This window comes from Electrophorus electricus, chromosome 17 (genome assembly GCF_041902795.1).
Source record: "Electrophorus electricus isolate QZ-2024a chromosome 17, ASM4190279v1, whole genome shotgun sequence".
Classification (NCBI taxonomy): Eukaryota; Metazoa; Chordata; class Actinopteri; order Gymnotiformes; family Gymnotidae; genus Electrophorus; species Electrophorus electricus.
This window is the reverse complement of record NC_137513.1, coordinates 8720569-8738572: the sequence shown is the minus strand read 5'-3', so window position 1 is coordinate 8738572 and position 18004 is coordinate 8720569. Positions and strand designations below refer to the sequence as shown.

Genomic DNA, 18004 nt, shown 5'->3' with positions numbered 1-18004 from the left:
CTATCTCTCTCTCTCTCTCTCTCTCTCTCTCTCTCACACACACACACACACACACACACACACACACACAGACAAACACACACACACACACACACACAAACACACACACTCACAGAAAACCTCCCTCTCTCTGCAGATCGGATGCGTGAGTCATCACTTGCCAGGCAATTTCCAGATTTTCACAGCAGTCCCATAACAAGTTCATAATGTGTGTGTGCCAGTACTGCGTGTTGTTGTTGTTGTTGTTGATGTGGTGGTGGCGGTGGTATGTGAGTAACAGAGACAGAGAGGTGAAAGTGAGTGACGTAACATTTTAGTTCATATTCGCTATATAAAAAAAGCTTCCTTGGCGGGACTGAATCTTTTTTTTTCTACAAAGCAGTTTGTAGAAAAAGGGCGGACAGTGTATATGTGTCTGTCGTTTTAAAAGGTATGCAAAAATCAGTTAAATAGACTGCCGCCCACGCAAAGCTCCCTCGACCATAAAGCAGGGCGCTAACGTTCTGTCAGTCCAATCACTAAACATTGTTGTTCTCTCAGCTCCATTAGATGAATCTGTAATGAGCGCTTCAGTACACAAGAGCTACTAGAGCCTGTTGTTAGGCAACATGTTTCAACATACGTGCATAATTACCGAGGAACGCCCGTTTAATGAGTGGGTTTTTTTTTTGTTTGTTTGTCTCTTTGGGGGGGGACCACATGATTATTATAAACCCCCAGTGCCCTTTTCTTGATGAATTTAGATAAAACACATGTCAGCGTCCCTTTCAGTTTTTGTCGGGCGCACAAATAATCTCGAAGAACAAGCAGAAACGTGGGTGCGTGCGTGAGCGCGCGCCTCTGGTCTCTTTGAGCCTTGTTTTGCGTATGTTGCTCCGATGACGCACGAGTCAGGTGGCCCCTTTTATAACGGGCGGAGCTGTCCGCGGTGCTGAAGGGACAAACCCTGCGATCGCCGACACGCTGGAACAACGCTACTGAGACACGGAACAGAGGGAGCGATGTGAAGCGCGCCCAACACACTCCGCTAGAGCGAATTAAAAGGTACGTGTTGTTTAATGCTTACAAGCCAAATAAACAGAACTTCCCCACTTTTCAATTCGTAGACGCGATCCGCGATATTTTTCTTTAAAAGCAAATGATGCGGCGCTTTTAAAAAATAGACAATACACAATATTTAAAAAAAAAAAAATCTTAGACTTCTATATATTTTCACTTTTGATTTTTCTTTAATTTTTTTGCTATCTGACATAAGTCTGTCTATTGCCTATACCGATAAACACATTACAGTTAGAGCACATGAAGTCATATGTTTTGAGTTTTGAAAACAGGTAACGCACTTTCTTCTGACCTCTCGCATTTTCACCCTCTATTTAAACCGTGAACGGGTGGCGTTTGGGTGTAGCTGCTCTTCAGCACTGAGCCGCGCGGTATCCGTGGTAACCAGTGATGACTCACTGACGAGGCAGCAATTTGGAAAGTAATGAGCTTTGCGGCGCGATCGCGTGTGCGTTACCCGCTCCGCAAACACTCATAAATAAGGGGTGTGTATAGCCTATATGACAAACAGGTTAAATGAGCGAGAGAAGCAAACAGACCGAGAGGGCTAATAAGGGGGTAGTATCATAAAGTGAACAGGGTTTTGTGCAACGGATAAATCATTTAAATCGTAATGGCCAATTTAGGTCCGTTCAGGTGACAGTAATGCTTAAATGTGCAGGACATTACCTGTAGTAACGACAGTGAACTTAACTGAACGAAGTAACTGAAATAAAGTCACGCGTGCATTCTGTCCTCCTTATTCGTGGCTGCACCTATGCCAGTTGGAAAAAAAAGCGATTAACTTAATAAAACGTCTTGCTCTCTTAATAACATTTCCCACTCTCCTCTTTCCTCTCCTCTCCACTTCCCAGGTGAAACGATGCCACCCCTAGCCTGGTTCTGCTCTACAGGCCTGTTTCTCCTCTCACCCCTTTCCCTCCTCTCCACGCTTCTCTGCCTACATGTTGGGGTTCACGGGGCAACACTGTGGGAGCCCCATCAGCAGGATGGCAGCCCTGATCCCCCCCGCCCCGCATTCCAAGCCCCGCCCCCGCCCCCGCCAAGTGCGGCCATGCTCCGGGCCCTGGAGCACATCCAGAGACTCAGCCAGCAGGCCGCGCACGGCTCGGACGCAGGCAGCGTAAACGCTGGGGAGGACCCGGGTGACATGGAGCGCGTCCGCGCCATGCTGCAGCAGGTCACACCTGCAAGACCCGCTGCTGGAATGCACAGTCTGAGAGGAGAGAAAGACAAAAGCAGTGGACAGGAGGAACACGAGGTGGACGAAGGTCAGAAGTGGATCGAAGAGGTTCTCAGTAGACTGCTATGGGCCAGCAAGCCAGTGACTCCTCAGGAAGCAGCCCACGCAGCTCGCAGTCATTCCGTAACACCCCGAGCAACTACTCATTCACTTTTCAGCCTCTCACCTCCTCCTGGACCCACACAAGAGCACAACAGGCAGGCTAATGCAATGGGCATCCGTAGACACGACAGGAAGTTCCCTCTGCTCTTCGAGGACAAAGAAGGGCAGGAACAGCCACTTAAACGGACCAATGAGAATGCAGAGGAACAGTACACACCCCAAAAAATGGCCACCCTCCAATCAGTGTTCGAGGAGCTCAGTCGAATCGCAAACTCTAAAGCTTACAACAAACGTCAGAATGGTGAGGATGACGAAAGCGGTAACACTAATGAAGATTATGATTGGTACAGGGAGAAAAAGTTGGCATTTGAAGATGGGAATGGAGAAGAGGAGCTGACGCCTCTGGAGGAACAAACAGAACTAGAGGAAGAGGAAACACGGAGACGGCAGTTTAGGGGCGACTTAGGTAACGGTGTGGAGGGGGACGAGGAAGCCAGCGATGGAGAAGGAGAAGAAGCAGACGACGAGGTCAAAAGATCTAATCAATCAGATTTGCTTCAGATGGAAAAAGAGGAGGAGCCAGATGATGTCAGCAAGCTGGTGGACTACTATTTGTTTAAGGTTCTGGAGAAGACAGAGCAGGAGAAGCAGAAGCGAGAGGAAGAGCAGGAGAAAAAAGATGAAGAGGAGGAGGAGGAGGAGGAGGAGGAGGAGGAGAATAATGAGGAGCAGGAAAGAAGAGAGGAGGAAGATGAACAAAGAGATAAAGAGAGAAGGGCAGCCCAGCTGTGGTACCGAGGAGATTCGCAGCCTCTGTATCAGCTTCTCAAGATTTCCCAAAAACTTAAGATCCCGCCTGAAGACATTGTAGACCTGCTGGAGAGTGAAGAGAACAAGAATCCTGACAGGCTCTGGCAGCGCAGGCAGGGGCAGTCACGGACACCCTCACTCCGTTACCCTAGACCACTCGGGCCTCACAAAGACCCAGCCGGTGTACTCTATCGACGGCCTCCCAAGACACAAGAGATGAGCACCATCACCCAAGACATCCTGAGGATCCTGGGACTGGCGAGTATGGCACAGCCTGGCAACAAATCCTTCCTGAGGCCAAATCAGTACAAGCTGACGCCGGCACTGAGATATTCCCTGGTGGAGAGGGAGATTCCAGACTACGTTTTGTCTGAGAGCGGCAGAGACCAGCCCAGGGCCGACCACGATGATGCTGAGCATGAGGACGGGCTCGCCAGTTACCTGGTGGCAGAGTTGCTGGCACAAAGGCAGAGGCGCGCATCGCCGGAGCTGGAGCAGGCCGTCAGGGATTTCCTGGATGACCCAGGCATGAGCGTGTCAGAAAAGAGACAGGTAGAGCAGGAGAAAACCACAGAAGACTCAGATGAAGACACACTGCTGGGAATTCTGCAGTATCTGAACCTGGACAGCGGCGACATGGATGAAATGGACCTAAGCGATAAAACGGTGGCAGGAATGTAGATGTCTGTCTTGTACACATATCCCATATTGTTTAAAGCTGACTTATGCTATAATAAAGAATTTTGAAAACAATCCAGTTTAGTCAATGTAAAGTTCTAGCTTTTTGTCTTTTATTTCTTTTAGTAGAGACATTTTGAGTATGATACCTACACAACCTATGTGCTTCAAAGTCAGATCGTTGTTATTGTTGAAATCTTGTACTAGTTGCAACAGTGTAAATAGCTTGAGCCTCTGTCAAGGCCTTGCACACACACACACACGCACACACACACACACACACACACACACACACACACACACACACACACACACACACACACACACACACACACACACACACACACACACACACACACACACGTGTAGTTTTCCATCAGCCTTGTTTGGTGCATTCAGTTATTTGTGACAAGATAGAGGTAAATAAAGAATTTGCTCATGTCATGGTTCTTTAATTGTGTAAATGTTTCTCACTGTTGTACTAGCCAACTGATGCTGACATCAGCCACATACCTACAAATGAACAAGCAGATTGCAGAACATACATTCACTATTCAAACATGCAAGTTGTTAAAGGAAATTGAGTAAGTGGACAGGCCCTGATAAAGGTAGCATGGATCTGATGTAATCAGAGCAGCACCTTACCAAAGTTTCCCACCAGTTAGTACGCATGAGAGAGTTGCCACTGGATTTCACAGGAATTAAGTTCAAAGAAAAGGGACTGATATAATACCTGGCACCAATGAGAACATAAATCATTTATAACGTTTTATATGAATTGGATTGTGGAAACTGCTAGGAATTAGCAAAACGTTCTATAGTGTGAAATATATAGTGGTGTGAAATGTGAATTAAATAACTGAAAGTGGCATTACAATATTGCTACATTCATACAATATGACCAATCACGATAAATAGTAAAAGAAGAAAACAGTGACCATTACATTTGACAGTGACACCCAACAGCCTTCTGTTCAATTTTTGAAAACTGGGCAAGAAGAAACTATACGACTTGAATCTCCTGGTCAAGCCCTGGTTAACATTACATGCTTTCTGTTGACTGTTACAGACATAAATCAGTAATTTAATAAAGTGGAAAAGAAAGAAAGGCAGGAATTGGCAGAGGTTCAATCTTCCTGGGAAAACTATCAGATTAAGGAGGTGCATTGAAATCTAACATGGTGCAGTGCTACACGAGGGGCTCGCATTACATTTGGCACATTTCCAAAGGGAGCTCTAATCTAGAATTTACATACCTCAGTGAACACAATTCTATAGACAAGCAGTAGATCATTTTAGGTCAGCAGGATTATTTTCAGTGGTCAAGAGCTGATAAAGTCATACACAATTCCAAGCACCGTTTAATGTGATTCCTGAGAATTAGCATTGTGAGTCTTAGTTCGATGTCCTGTGTAGACTTGCTCACATGTTCACATCCAAACAAATTGGACAGCTTTTTGTCATCAGTAAGTGGGTTTGTTTACAAACTCTTCCCTTGTCTGCAAACAAAGAATGAACAAACAGCATAGCAGAACTGCAGGCCAATGTTATTTTCTTTTTCCTAGCAGTGAGTAATTCATTCACACATTAATTCAATGTGTGAATTAATGAAAGAGGTGTTGATGCATTGCAATCATGAATGACTGAGCAGTAACACTTATGATTAAGTGTGAAACTAATGAACATGCATGTCACTTTCAAATGTACACTGAAAAAAAACGTTGGATTTTACATGTTATATGTCATGTTCTGCTTTAACTGTGTCCTGTACATTTCCAGTGATTCAACAAGTCAGGACAATGTAATACTTTGTTTAATACATGTTGTGTGGTTCATTACACTCAGTCACTTTGCTCAGTGTATGAGACACCTAAATATGCATGACACTGAGCAGCAAGAGAGTCTCACATGTTTCCATTCTGATCAGATTCAGAACATTCAGATCATTCTGATCTTTTTATTCAGGTCTTTTTATAGACACTCATTCCTCCAACACACCCCAGACACACACACACACACACACACACACACACACACACACACACACACTCCTGCAGAGAATTGAATAATGTTTCAATCATATGAGATGTGTAGCAACAACTGGCCACCACTACCATGTCTCACCTCTAGACAGACCTTGAATATGTTGTGTGTGTGTGTGTGTGTGTGTGTGTGTGTGTGTCCCACCTCCTGGTTTGCATCTGCCTCTTCCATAGATTTGGCCACACACATTTTAGATGTCTCCTGAATCTCTCCACCAATAATAAACTCATCCAGGATAAAGTATGCCTTTTCAAAGTTAAAAATTATGTCCAACTCGCAAACCTGAAACACACACAAATGTGTACACACACAGACACACACACGCCAACAAAATCCTAGACACTGCAGCTCATGAAAAAACTGATCTTGCTCAGATGAACAGCTGAGAAGCACTTGCGACATTCACCACATTCTTGTACGCAAGAAATTTACCACAGATCCACACCTGTGATAGAAGTCATGTACAATTTACCACAGATCCACACCTGTGGTTGATGTCAGGTACAAGTTTTAAGCCATTCACCAAAGAAAAAATAGTTTATTTAAGATGAATTGGTCAAATCAATTTCATTATGTTGAAAGAATGCTGAGTTTACATATATAAATTAAACCAAACTCACAACATCTTTCTAACCCTAGACAGCATGTTTATGAATACAACAGGGCACGGTTTCCTGGAGCATCAAAACCAACAGTTCACAGTTCTCATCAATGTTTGCTGTGGTATGCACACAATAACGGGACAAAATAGTAATTCAGTTCTCTTGAATGTGTATTCTTGTATGAACATGACAGCAAGACAAAATATTAAATTCACGGTTCTTGTGAATGTGTGCTCTTGTACAATGATTCGTATCATTTTTCAGTGGTTGCTCAATTTGACTTGGCATGTTCACACCAACCCCCAGTCGTGAGGACCTTGTAGTAAATTCAGTGATGCTTGTGATGTTTCAAGTTCTTACATTGCCAAAGTATTGATCCAACAGCTCAACATATCTGTGGATTATCTCCAGGGTCAGCAGTTCATTGTCCCGCTGCTCCAAACCGCAGCAGAAATACAAACTGGCATACCTAAAAGGTCAGAGTTCAAAGATCAACAGACATCTGGGGGGGGGGGGGGGGCATGTTCACTGAGGTACTTGTTTATCAGATACCAAAACTGTATGTGATATACAGACAAAGAAAGCCAGACCTGTGGCAGTCAGTCTTGGGTTAGTACTCGTGAGTTATCTAACTGATGTTAACTTGTTGGCTTGTTCTCTACACAATGGCTTGTTCTCTACACCATTGTGCCATGTTACCAGTGGCTTTTTCTTATGAATGACCTGTTTTGTTTTGTTTTTTTTTGTGTGTGTGTGTGTGTGTGTGTGTGTTTTGTTTTGTTTGTTTGATTACAACTTACAACTGACTGTAAAATACATTGTAGCCTATTGGGTAGGTTACAGAATAGGTGTACCAAATAATTACTCCGTGTACTTCAGTAAACTAAATTTAGAAAATATGTGTGGTTTTCAATAAAATCAAGATTTGTGGAAAATCTTTGTCAGAGTTTAATATAACCATAAGAGATGATTACTCAGTAAGTTAGATCACTGGACAATAAACTGACATAATTAACAGCTAACAGGCATATTTTCTGGAGTGGGACTCCAATGATTACATTTATGAAAAGTAGCTCGCAATATATCCTTTTCTCTAAGGCTCACATATCTGTGTGTGAAATCAGTGCTCCTCCTAATGTGCATTATTAATACGAAAGGAAAATGTGGTCTGATATCAGTGAAAATCTAAGACAAAATGGTAGCTAGTTAGCTATATAACTATAAACTACAAGCAGCAGAAAAATAAATGCAGCAGCTGCAAACTGAACTCATGCATTCCTGTGCTAGGTGTGCAGCTCTATATTGAGGTATATTTTGAACGTTATAAAGATTATAAAGTTTTCAAGTTTATAACAATTAAGGTTTGCGCAGACATTTATGTGCAGCATACATGCGCAGTTGTAAGCTAGACAATTATATAATTGCAATGTAAATATCACGAAAAGTAAAATGTCTAATGAGTTACCTTGGGCAAGAAGACGGAACAAGAAGACGGAAACTATACTAATAACAAAATGAGCACCATATCCAATGTGATGCTTGTGACTTGTTATATGTACGATATTAGCCGATAAAAAAACCTCATTTATCTTAAAGATAGCACATGAACTAAGCAGGACAAAGACCCAGAGCAAAGAAAAACAGCTGTTAAGTGATTTTGCACACTGAATCCAAATATGTTTTCAGCCATAGGTTGTTCCGTAATATTTACAGACAGGCTCTACCAAAGTGCTTTTAGCTGTCTACTTAGATAAGACAAATAGTTTACAACCGATTATACTCACATATCGTTATGTATAGCAGACCTGTGGAAAACCGGTACCAAGGAAAGTGTAGCCCCTCTATGTTAGCAGACTATTACTGGACACTGAAGAGGGGTGTTCAATATTGTGCATATTTTAAGTGTAATAACAGCTTTATTTATGACTAAATAATTTACTCATTGTAAAATTCACTTTAACCATGCCTTAGATTTTAATTCAGAGTAAAAATTTGTTGCCCTGTGTTATTAAATGAGATACAATGAAGTAACTCGCTACTTGATTAGTCTTTTTAAAATACTTTCGTACTTTTACTTAAGTAATCATTTAAATGACTATGTTTACGTCTACTTTTGTAATTAATTTAAAGTAACAGTACTTTTACTTGAGTGCAGATTTTGGCTATTCTATCTACCTCTGGAGATGTGTGTGTGTGTGTGTGTGTGTGTGTGTGTGTGTGTGTGTGTGTGTGTGTGTGTGTGTGTGTGCGTGTGTGTGTGTGTGTGCACTTTATTTGAACCCCCTACCTTGCATTTCCCCTCAGTTGCCACTATATTGTTTACACCTATCTTTAGGCCCCTTTTGGTGGTGCTGTGCATTGGTGTAGCACTTAGTTAAGGGCATCAGACACTGCAGCTGGAGTTTTTATTTTACCCATGTCAGCATCACCGCTTGCTTAAGAGTGGCCCACCACCCAAACATATGTAGCAAAAAAAGCTGCTGTGATCAGAAAACACCACTGACAGAGCATAGCTAACACAGGCCATTCATGGCTGGAGTCTCCACAACTCAGCAATGACTCAGCAAATTAGTAGACTTACTTTTAGGACAGTGTAGGTTCGGTCATTAGAGACAATGATTGTGTGTGTGTGTGTGTGTGTGTGTGTGTGTCTCCTCATGTAATAAAAGGACAGGTAATGTTGATCATTAACTCTGTCTAAGGAATTTTTAATCTACACTGATTCACTTAAAAATAAGAAATCAAAGAACGAGATTTAAAATAAATTGATTACAGATTGATAAATCCTCTTTGGATTTGAAAATAAGCCCTTTTGTGTTTTGTCACCTCTGCAACTTGAGGTGCTCCCTGACCTTCTATAGACGACCTTTAGGTCCTTCCACTGTAAGAAGTTACAGGCCTTGGGGGGTCGGGTGAGCACAGCGAGGGACATTTCCCTGACAACCTTCTTCTTCTCGTGCTCGCTAAGAGCCGTAAACCACTTCTGTAGGCGCACGCGGCCCTGACGACTGAAGAGCAGCAGGAAACGTATCTGCAGTAGAGGCAAGGCAAGAGAACAGGCACAGAAGAAAAACAGGCGTGGAAGATAAACAATTGGCACAGCACGCAGCACTTCAAAGGTCAACCCTCTTCTAGGGCTATGCAAACCCCTATGGTTAATCATAGATCTTCTAAAATACAGACACAGATACAGATGAGGAATAAAAGGATGTACAAGATGCCATGACATTTTAAATCTGTGTGTGTGTGTGTGTGTGTGTGTGTGTGTGTGTGTGTGTGTGTGTGTGTGTGTGTGTGTGTGAGTGTGTGTGAATTTCTTTGACTAGGGAGTTGTGATATTCATAACACTCAAAAAGGGTTAAATGCTCAAAAAATGTAAAAACCTCAATACACGTGCATGTGCTGACTTTAGTGTACAAAGTGTACTAGGCCAAACTGCGACCTGAATCTCAACCCAACCTTAGCTTACCTCTGTTACCAGGTGAATATGCCTGCATGTTGCAACTAACGAACCAGTGCCCAAGATTGGTGATAAGAACACTAAGAGCACACTAGTTAATCTGATTCAACTATGGTCCTCCTTTCCTTTATTGCCCAGTACATAAACCATCCCTGCAATAGCCTGCAGGCCAGCATTTATGCACCAGTGGGACACGCATACATGCAGTATAGACATCTGGCTCTGTTGTGAGCGCCGAGCAGGTGCTGACACAGTGACAGAGCTGCCCTTACAGCTCTAGGGGCAGAGTTTTAGGAAGGACTTGATATGTGGCCTGAATCTGTTGATCACACACACACAAATGTACGCACACAATGACAGAGCGAAACAGCGAGAGAGAACCAGACATCTCTCTCTCTCTCTCTCTCTCTCTCTCTCTCTCTCTCTCTCACACACACACACACACACACACACACACACACACACACACACACACACTGTTTAATAAGCCGCGTGGGAGCCCTAAGGCGTAAAACGCTAAGAGATTTTTTATTTAGTGAGGTGTTATAGAATGAACAACAGGGAACACGCTGTTCCTGTCTGTCCAAAGAAAACGCGTAGGCCACATTTGGGAGAAAAACACAGACACAAAAGATTTTTAAAAATAGGAGCCAACAGGAGAACAGGTTTCTATGAGTTAATTGCACGTTTAGAATAGGACGTTTCGTTATAATTTTCAACCCATCGTGAGTCTTTCATAACAGAAGCACCGTATATCATTTTTAAAATCTCAAGCAACCTCGGGGGAGTGTGTTCAAAACGAAACTCATAAAGCTGAAAACAAAAACACTAAAAACAACAACGGCAATAACATAATAAACCAAATACAAACTATAAACTCACCATCTTGCGATTTCAAAATGTAAAAATCCAAATTCTATAGAACCAGAGCCTCATATCCACGGTTCATATTTCTCCAGACTCTGCGCTCTTCTTGCGCACCTATGGCGACCGAAGGTGCGGCCACAGACTTGCGCGCTTTCGAACGCACCTTGGTTCACTTACAATGGAGCATTTATCATCTATGTTTATCCGATTACGCTGTCTAAGTTGCATTTTAAATCCTGCAGTTATATGTTTAATAAAAAGTTTACCTGCACCAACAGGTGTGGGGTTCCTTGTAACGGAGCTAAACATATCCTAGAGTATGGCGCGTCTTAATTTCTTACCACCAGACGGCAGGCGACAGCAGTGCCTTTCAGTGATGCAGCCTTGTGCCTTGTACACACGCTCATGTGACCCTGGCGCCCGTTAAAAGGGCAGCGGGCACCAGCGGTGACAGCGGGCGAACCGACCGACCAAGAAACGATCATGTCTCTGTATCGGAACTCCGCGTGGTTCCTGAAAGGGCTCACCGAATTTACCAAGTAAGAACCAGTGTTATTGTATTTCCTTCATTTTGCATTTGTGCACACAGGAGTGTGTGTACAGGAACTAACCAAAGATGCGTGATCTGAACATTTTAATTATTGCAACGCTAGTGTGAAATTTTTGAAAGTTATAGACAAATTTTGCTCAGCATTATAGATTTACGTTTTATGTTTAAATTATTTTATTCAGGTGTAAAGACATTTGACAAAATAAACTCTCCTAGCTTGGGTCCATTTTTGCACAGGTGTAAGACTCACTTTTAATTAGGATGTGATCTGTAACAAATACTACAAATAATGTGGGTTATGTATTAAACTTTGAGGCTAATGGGTGGCAAGAGTAAAACAGTTTGCGTGAAATCATCCTCTGTCAAAATGAATGTTTTGCATGTAATGCATCTTACACTAAAAACACAATTTTAAAGTGCTAAAAAGATTTTCCCCACTGTGTTTTTATATTATGCATTATTATGTTATGACTTCAGTTCCCTTATATTATAGATTATCTCTGGACTACACTTGTTATTTGAAAATGTCACATCCAAATCAATAATTTTGTATTTGGGGATGTATATTTGTGTTATACGTGTATTCTACTTCTACATACCTTCTAGTTTAGCCAACTGTTCTGTGAGGAAAGGGGAAAATATTTACATATAAAGGTTCTATATACTGGTACCAGTGGGTTTCAGCAAACCTGATGAGTGCAAAGAATGAAAATACAATAGTAATGCTTACAGACACTTTGGTATTTCTGTTTCCTGCCATAATAATGCCACTGGCTCTGGGGTTGTGTGAGAGGGCTTTGATTTATGCCACTCATCCCTCTTCTGAGTCCCTGCTAGCCAGTTTGATCACTTTGTTGAAGAGAAACCAACCAGTAACAGCTGCTGTAAAGATTGTACCTTGTAACACAAGCTTTACATACAAATAGCCATACAGGCTACCAGTTATCATTCTCACACAAACTCACACACTGCTAGTGAGCTGTGCCGTGTGATGCAGACTGCAGCGCTATACAGACAACACCCTTCAGAGGATGAGGTTGGACGCTCCATACTTGTGGGTGGAGGGCTGGTTCTTCAGTTCACTTGATGGATTTGGACCAGGTGGGTGCAGCAGACTGACCCTGGCCGGGGATGGATAGCAGCAGCAGACTGACCCTGGCCGGGGATGGATAGCAGCAGCAGACTGACCCTGGCCGGGGATGGATAGCAGCAGCAGACTGACCCTGGCCGGGGATGGATAGCAGCAGCAGACTGACCCTGGCCGGGGATGGATAGCAGCAGCAGACTGACCCTGGCCGGGGATGGATAGCAGCAGCAGACTGACCCTGGCCGGGGATGGATAGCAGCAGCAGACTGTTCCACTCCACACAATCTTGAAACGCTGGTGGGAGATGATGGCATGCTAAATCCTGTTGCCTCAACATAGTGACATTTCCTCCTAGGCCTATATTATGAGATTTGAAGTCATTTTAATTAATTTGGGATTCAAATGTCTATAAAATTGTGTGTTTTATCCCCAGCCACGAGTATGAAATGATATCTTGCATTAGGGGCTCTTTATTATTCCAAGCTGCCTAGCAGATTAGGTCTGATCACAACATGGCAAGTCATTAACTTCAAAATCCAGGTTCAAAGTCTGTGTTCATTAATGACAGATAATGGCTGTGTCTGTATAAGGTTAATATGGACAACCAGATGTCATGGACGACCTGCAGACCAGGGGCTGGAGAAGCTCTAAACATCTAAGAGAGTACATCATCAAATATGTGGATTTCCCCTCATCCTACCTTGATGTGGCTTTATACGTTCAAATGATTGTTTGGTTTACTAGCTCAGTTGTCTTGCAGGCTTTGTTTATCACCACCCTTGCAATCAGTTCTTCTCTCTCCCACCCAACCTCTGTTCCCCCAGTGCATGCATCTTTCACATTTTTCTCTGTCTAAATCTCCCTTTTGTTTGCATTTTACTCTCTTCTCCACCGCCACTGCCCACCATGACCCCACTTGCCTCATTACGCTCCGCACAAGCCTGGGAACAGTGCGGGCATTTACCCACTGGAGCTCGCGCCCCCCGGCGCCGCCTCCCGCCCTTTATCCCTTCGCCCGGTGACTCTTGGCTCACGCGGACAAAGCTGCTCATTCATCCTGCCAAAAACGCCGCACGGAGGCAGCCGCCAAGAGATGCACCTTGCCTCGCCTTAGTTAAATAAACGATGATGGCAGGCACCTCTGTGGATGCCTTGGTTCTGACTTGGACCCATTTATTGTGTACATTTAAAAAAAAAAAAATCACATCCAGTGAACTGAGACAGCTGTATCGGTTCAACAGCTCAGCAATATCACAGTGGTTTGAATAGTACACTAGATTTAGGAGCTTTAAGTATGTGAAAGTTTTTAGATTTTAAAGTAGCATCACTGGTTCGGGATGCTTAAGGATGATTAATTCGGATGTCTATCTTTGGCAGAAACTCTAAAACTCCTACAGAGCTGTAAATTGTCATTGGCCACACTGCGCACATTACTGATGTTCTGTGTGCTTCATCCAGGGGAGCGTATGAGTCGGCGTCTAAGCACTTTGTGGAAAAAGATGTTGAGGCGTCAATGGCGGGCCGATCCTTCATGATCACCGGCGCCAACAGCGGTATCGGCAAAGCCGCAGCCATGGCTCTGGCAAAGAAAGGTACTAAGAGAGTGTGTGGGCATACTGAATACACCTGGGGCATAGAAAAGACTCTTTAGGTACTTGTCGAGCTAGAGTCAGTGGTTCTGTTGTGTGTGTGTGCCTGAATATATTCCAATCCTTTCAGGTGGTACGATCCACATGGTGTGCAGAAACAAGGACAAAGCAGAGGAAGCCAGGGCTGAAATTGTGAAGGAGTCTGGAAACAAAGTGAGAGCACATTTTATGACCTTTTCCGTGAATGAACCCTTGCAGGCCAGACTAGTGGTTTTTCATCTGTATTTGGGATTGACCTTTAACTGAGGACTCTATATGGACAGCAAGTAAAGATAGGTATATTTAAATGATGGCACTTTCTTAGTCCTCTTGACTAACAATGTGGGATTTTATGTGGGGTTATCTGGAAGATAAGTCTCAGGTACGTCTACATACTGATCTTATCAAACCAAAGTTTTGCCTTTTGTGTGCATGCCAATTATAAATATTACCTTAAAATCAGAAAAGATCGAATGATATGTAGAAAATTTGACCTGATGCTGAATTTGGCCAACTCTTCATGCTTTTAGAGAACATATCTCTGCTTGGCTCGTAGCTCTCCCCTCTGTTCTGTTTCTATGCATTTTTTTCTGTGTGTGTGTGTGTGTGTGTGTGTGTGTGTATGACTTTAGGAGATCTATGTGCATATCCTGGACCTGTCCGAGACTAAGAAGGTGTGGGAATTTGCTGAATCCTTCAAGAAAAAATACAAAATCCTCAACGTGCTGGTGAGCAAAGAACACCGCTACCCCATCAGCCCATGAATGGAGCTTAAAAGAAATGTGCTGATCATTTGATGTGACTGATAAGTTTGACTGTGATGCTGCAGATCAATAATGCAGGCTGCATGATGACTAACCGAGAGGTGAATTCTGAAGGCTTGGAGAAGAGTTTTGCCATTAACTCGCTTGGTGAGTCAAAACAGACACACAGATATTGAATATGGGGAACCTCTGCATTGTCTGATCTCGGATCAGTGATGAAATTGACCTCGTTTCACCGTGACCCATGTAATCTGAAACGGTTTCCAAAACTGAAGCACAGTTGCGTGGGTCCCTATGCTCGTAATGTTTTCCCTCTCTTTTCATTCAACCCTTTCCATGCCTGTTTCTGGCTGTCTCAGCTATGTATATTCTGATTAAGAGTCTGATCCCACTGATGGAGAAGAGCCCTGACCCCAGAGTGGTGAGTGTGTACATGTGTGTGTAGTGGAGTTTTATTTCTTAATTTCTCTCATCGCTGCTTCTGCTTTTGATTTGCTGTGTTAACGAGGACGAGGAAAGGAAAGGGTTTTGAGGTACACATTAATCATGACTTGTAAGTCAGTGACAGTATGTGTGTGCGCGTGCATGATTTGATGCTCTGGGGAACTGAGATATTTAGATAATGGATTATTGAAATAGTGGGGGGTTAAACCACACACTTCACCGAGTGCTCCTGCATTTATCTGCAAATCATGTTGATAGACTACAAACCTGTCTCTCTGTCCATCAGATCACAGTGAGAAAAAACACACACCGCTTTGTCAGATCACAGTGACAAAAACTACAAACCTGTCTGTCTGTCAGATCACAGTGACATCAGGGGGAATGTTGGTGCAGAAGCTGCGCACTGGAAACCTGCAGTCTCAGAGAGGCCGATATGACGGCACTATGGTGTATGCACAAAACAAGGTACACGACCACGGCCTGAGATTGTGTATGCACTCAGTGAAGTTCTGCTCATGTGCTTGATGTGCTAAGCCTTCAGATTTTGAGGGTTTGTTTGGTCTTGGCTGTTTTGTAGAGGCAACAGGTGGTCATGACCGAACAGTTTGCTAAAGCTCACAGCAACATCCACTTCTCAGTCATGCACCCTGGCTGGGTGGACACACCAAGTAAAGTGCCTATTTCTCTCTCACTCTCTCTCTCACACACACACAGTTTCATTTATGCACTTACAAATGCAAAGTTAAAAACAGGATGAGTTATACCATCCAAATAGTGTCTATTGCATTTAAAATGTGAAAAAGTCAAGGCTATTAATAATTCCACAACAGCCTCCTCCAGAATGTGAGGTGAAAGCTATTAGGGCATCCCATCTGTAGCCCATTTCTGACCTCTCTCCATTGCCACCGTGTCTATAGTGATCGCCAATACGATGCCAGACTTCCACAGCTCGATGAAGGAGCGTCTGCGCTCCCCGGAGCAGGGGGCCGACACGCTGGTGTGGCTCGCCGTGTCCGAGGCCGCTGTCACCAAACCCAGCGGCAGATTCTTCCAGGGTGGGCAAACACACACACACACACAGAGACTTTTCCATCATTAAGGCATCCAGCAACAACAAATAATTGCTATTTTTACAGCAATCCGCTTTGAGGAGAAAAAACATTGATAAACGGCTATTAGAAGGAAACAACTGAAAGAGGGATCATGGTCAGATCTGGACAGAGAGATGGATGGAGTGAAAGGAAAGGAAGAAAGTGATAGAGAGGGAGAGAGGGGGAGAGAGAGAGAGAGAGAGAGAAATATGTGTGTAGGGAGATGGCAGAAGCCCAGTGCAGCTGTAGAGCACAGGGCTTAGTGCCAGGCACAAACAGGATGACCTCAGAATTCATTAGTAGGACAGTGAATCTCTCGCTATATCGACACTCATGTAATACAGCACAGTGCACAAGTAGCACACATCCGGCAGGTCACATGCATGAGTACGGTTCTCCAACTCATTCCTGTGTGTAATTTAATTTGCTTAACAATAGCTAAACACACACACACACACATTTATATATATATATATATATATATATATATCCATCCAGAAAGTTCTTTATTAGGTATTAGCCAATCTAGATTAACCCTGTTTTTTGCATAAACAAATCCAGACTGTTTGTTTGTCTTTTGTCTGTGCATATATTATAGATCGGAAGATGGTAGGAGCCCATCTGCCATTAGCCTGGACACACAGTTCACAACTGGAAGATCAGAAGTTTATGAGTGTCATGGAGGAGATCGCAAAGAGCTTCCAACCTCACTGAACACTCAACACACAGGAATAACCTATACGTGTTCCAAATAATTAAGCGCACACACACACACAAACTTATTTAAACAGGGCGAAATGTTTCAAATATGCATAACGCATACAAAGAGAAGCTTTATGCTCCTCTGAGACGTATACAAGGTGCCATATAAATATCTTGTGCACACATTTACCAGGATAGCTTGAAATAGAGAGAAATGTTAAAACCTACTAATACACCTGCATCTCTCATGTCTAATGGAAAAGGAGTGATTTTACAAATCACTAATATCTTTAACGATTATTAAATGTTAAGCTAAGATTAGGAGTCCGTGTGACTGCATGTCTGCTCAAAACATCACAAACGTGTCTAATGTTGCGCTTAAATAAGTGTATAAATACATGTATAGACTGCTTTTACGTGTATCCATTCTCTCTGCACTTTCCAGGCCCTGTTGCTACAGATGCATACTTTTTCTGACTGTTCATTGGTCAAAACAACGTGTCTCATTTTATCTGTCCATGGTGCATCTTCCCTTTGCTGTGGCAGTGACTCCAACAAATCAGGTCGACCAGGTGGGAACCTGCTCTGACCATAGTCACTGTAGCCGTCAATCACCCACTCCTCCACCAATCACCTGACTCAGGTGCGTTCTGTCTGCAAAGGGGCAGTGACTGGATCTGCAGGGATGTGATTGGATGTTTCCATGGTGATGCCTAACATCCTAAAGTAAGAAGGTTTGCATAGTGATGTTTCACTGTTTTTAATTTAATTAGAAAGTAACAGTGGATTGTCATAGTGGTGATGCTGCCCTAACTGTGTTCTATGGAATCTATGTTTGTCTAAACTTAATAAATGCCTATATGAACAAATGCAT

At 43.1% G+C, this 18004-nt stretch overlaps 3 protein-coding genes across 3 annotated transcripts; 2 read left to right on the top strand and 1 right to left on the bottom strand.

Moving 5' to 3' along the window:
• The first annotated feature begins 895 nt into the window (after positions 1-895).
• scg2a (secretogranin II a) lies at positions 896-4333 on the top strand. Its single transcript, XM_027025476.3, has 2 exons — positions 896-1044; positions 1914-4333. The coding sequence occupies exon 2, from the start codon at positions 1922-1924 to the stop codon at positions 3893-3895; it is 1974 nt and encodes a 657-aa protein (XP_026881277.3). The 5' UTR covers positions 896-1044; positions 1914-1921; the 3' UTR covers positions 3896-4333.
• Positions 4137-11221, bottom strand: ap1s3a (adaptor related protein complex 1 subunit sigma 3a). The gene is made up of 5 exons (XM_027025475.3): positions 10880-11221; positions 9390-9568; positions 6898-7006; positions 6080-6217; positions 4137-5391 (listed from the first exon to the last, which is right to left on the bottom strand). The coding sequence occupies exons 1-5, from the start codon at positions 10880-10882 to the stop codon at positions 5356-5358; spliced, it is 465 nt and encodes a 154-aa protein (XP_026881276.1). The 5' UTR covers positions 10883-11221; the 3' UTR covers positions 4137-5355.
• A 25-nt stretch (positions 11222-11246) lies between these two features.
• Positions 11247-18003, top strand: dhrs12la (dehydrogenase/reductase 12-like a). Its single transcript, XM_027025474.3, has 10 exons — positions 11247-11403; positions 13960-14093; positions 14221-14303; positions 14762-14857; positions 14959-15040; positions 15253-15314; positions 15698-15802; positions 15915-16005; positions 16255-16392; positions 17027-18003. Exons 1-10 carry the CDS (start codon positions 11348-11350, stop codon positions 17140-17142), a joined length of 963 nt encoding a protein of 320 aa, XP_026881275.1. The 5' UTR covers positions 11247-11347; the 3' UTR covers positions 17143-18003.
• Position 18004: the final 1 nt, after the last annotated feature.

Coding starts and splice junctions, on each gene's coding strand:
- scg2a (XM_027025476.3), top strand. CDS start 1,922: ATGCCACCCCTAGCCTGGTTCTGCTCTACAGGCCTGTTTCTCCTCTCA.
- ap1s3a (XM_027025475.3), bottom strand. Junction 7,007..9,389: donor CTAAAGGTCGTCTATAGAAG/GTCAGGGAGCAC, acceptor CTGACCTTTTAG/GTATGCCAGTTTGTATTTCT. Junction 6,218..6,897: donor TGGATCAATACTTTGGCAAT/GTAAGAACTTGA, acceptor TGTGTGTTTCAG/GTTTGCGAGTTGGACATAAT.
- dhrs12la (XM_027025474.3), top strand. CDS start 11,348: ATGTCTCTGTATCGGAACTCCGCGTGGTTCCTGAAAGGGCTCACCGAA. Junction 15,315..15,697: donor AGAGCCCTGACCCCAGAGTG/GTGAGTGTGTAC, acceptor TCTGTCTGTCAG/ATCACAGTGACATCAGGGGG. Junction 16,006..16,254: donor TGGCTGGGTGGACACACCAA/GTAAAGTGCCTA, acceptor CCGTGTCTATAG/TGATCGCCAATACGATGCCA.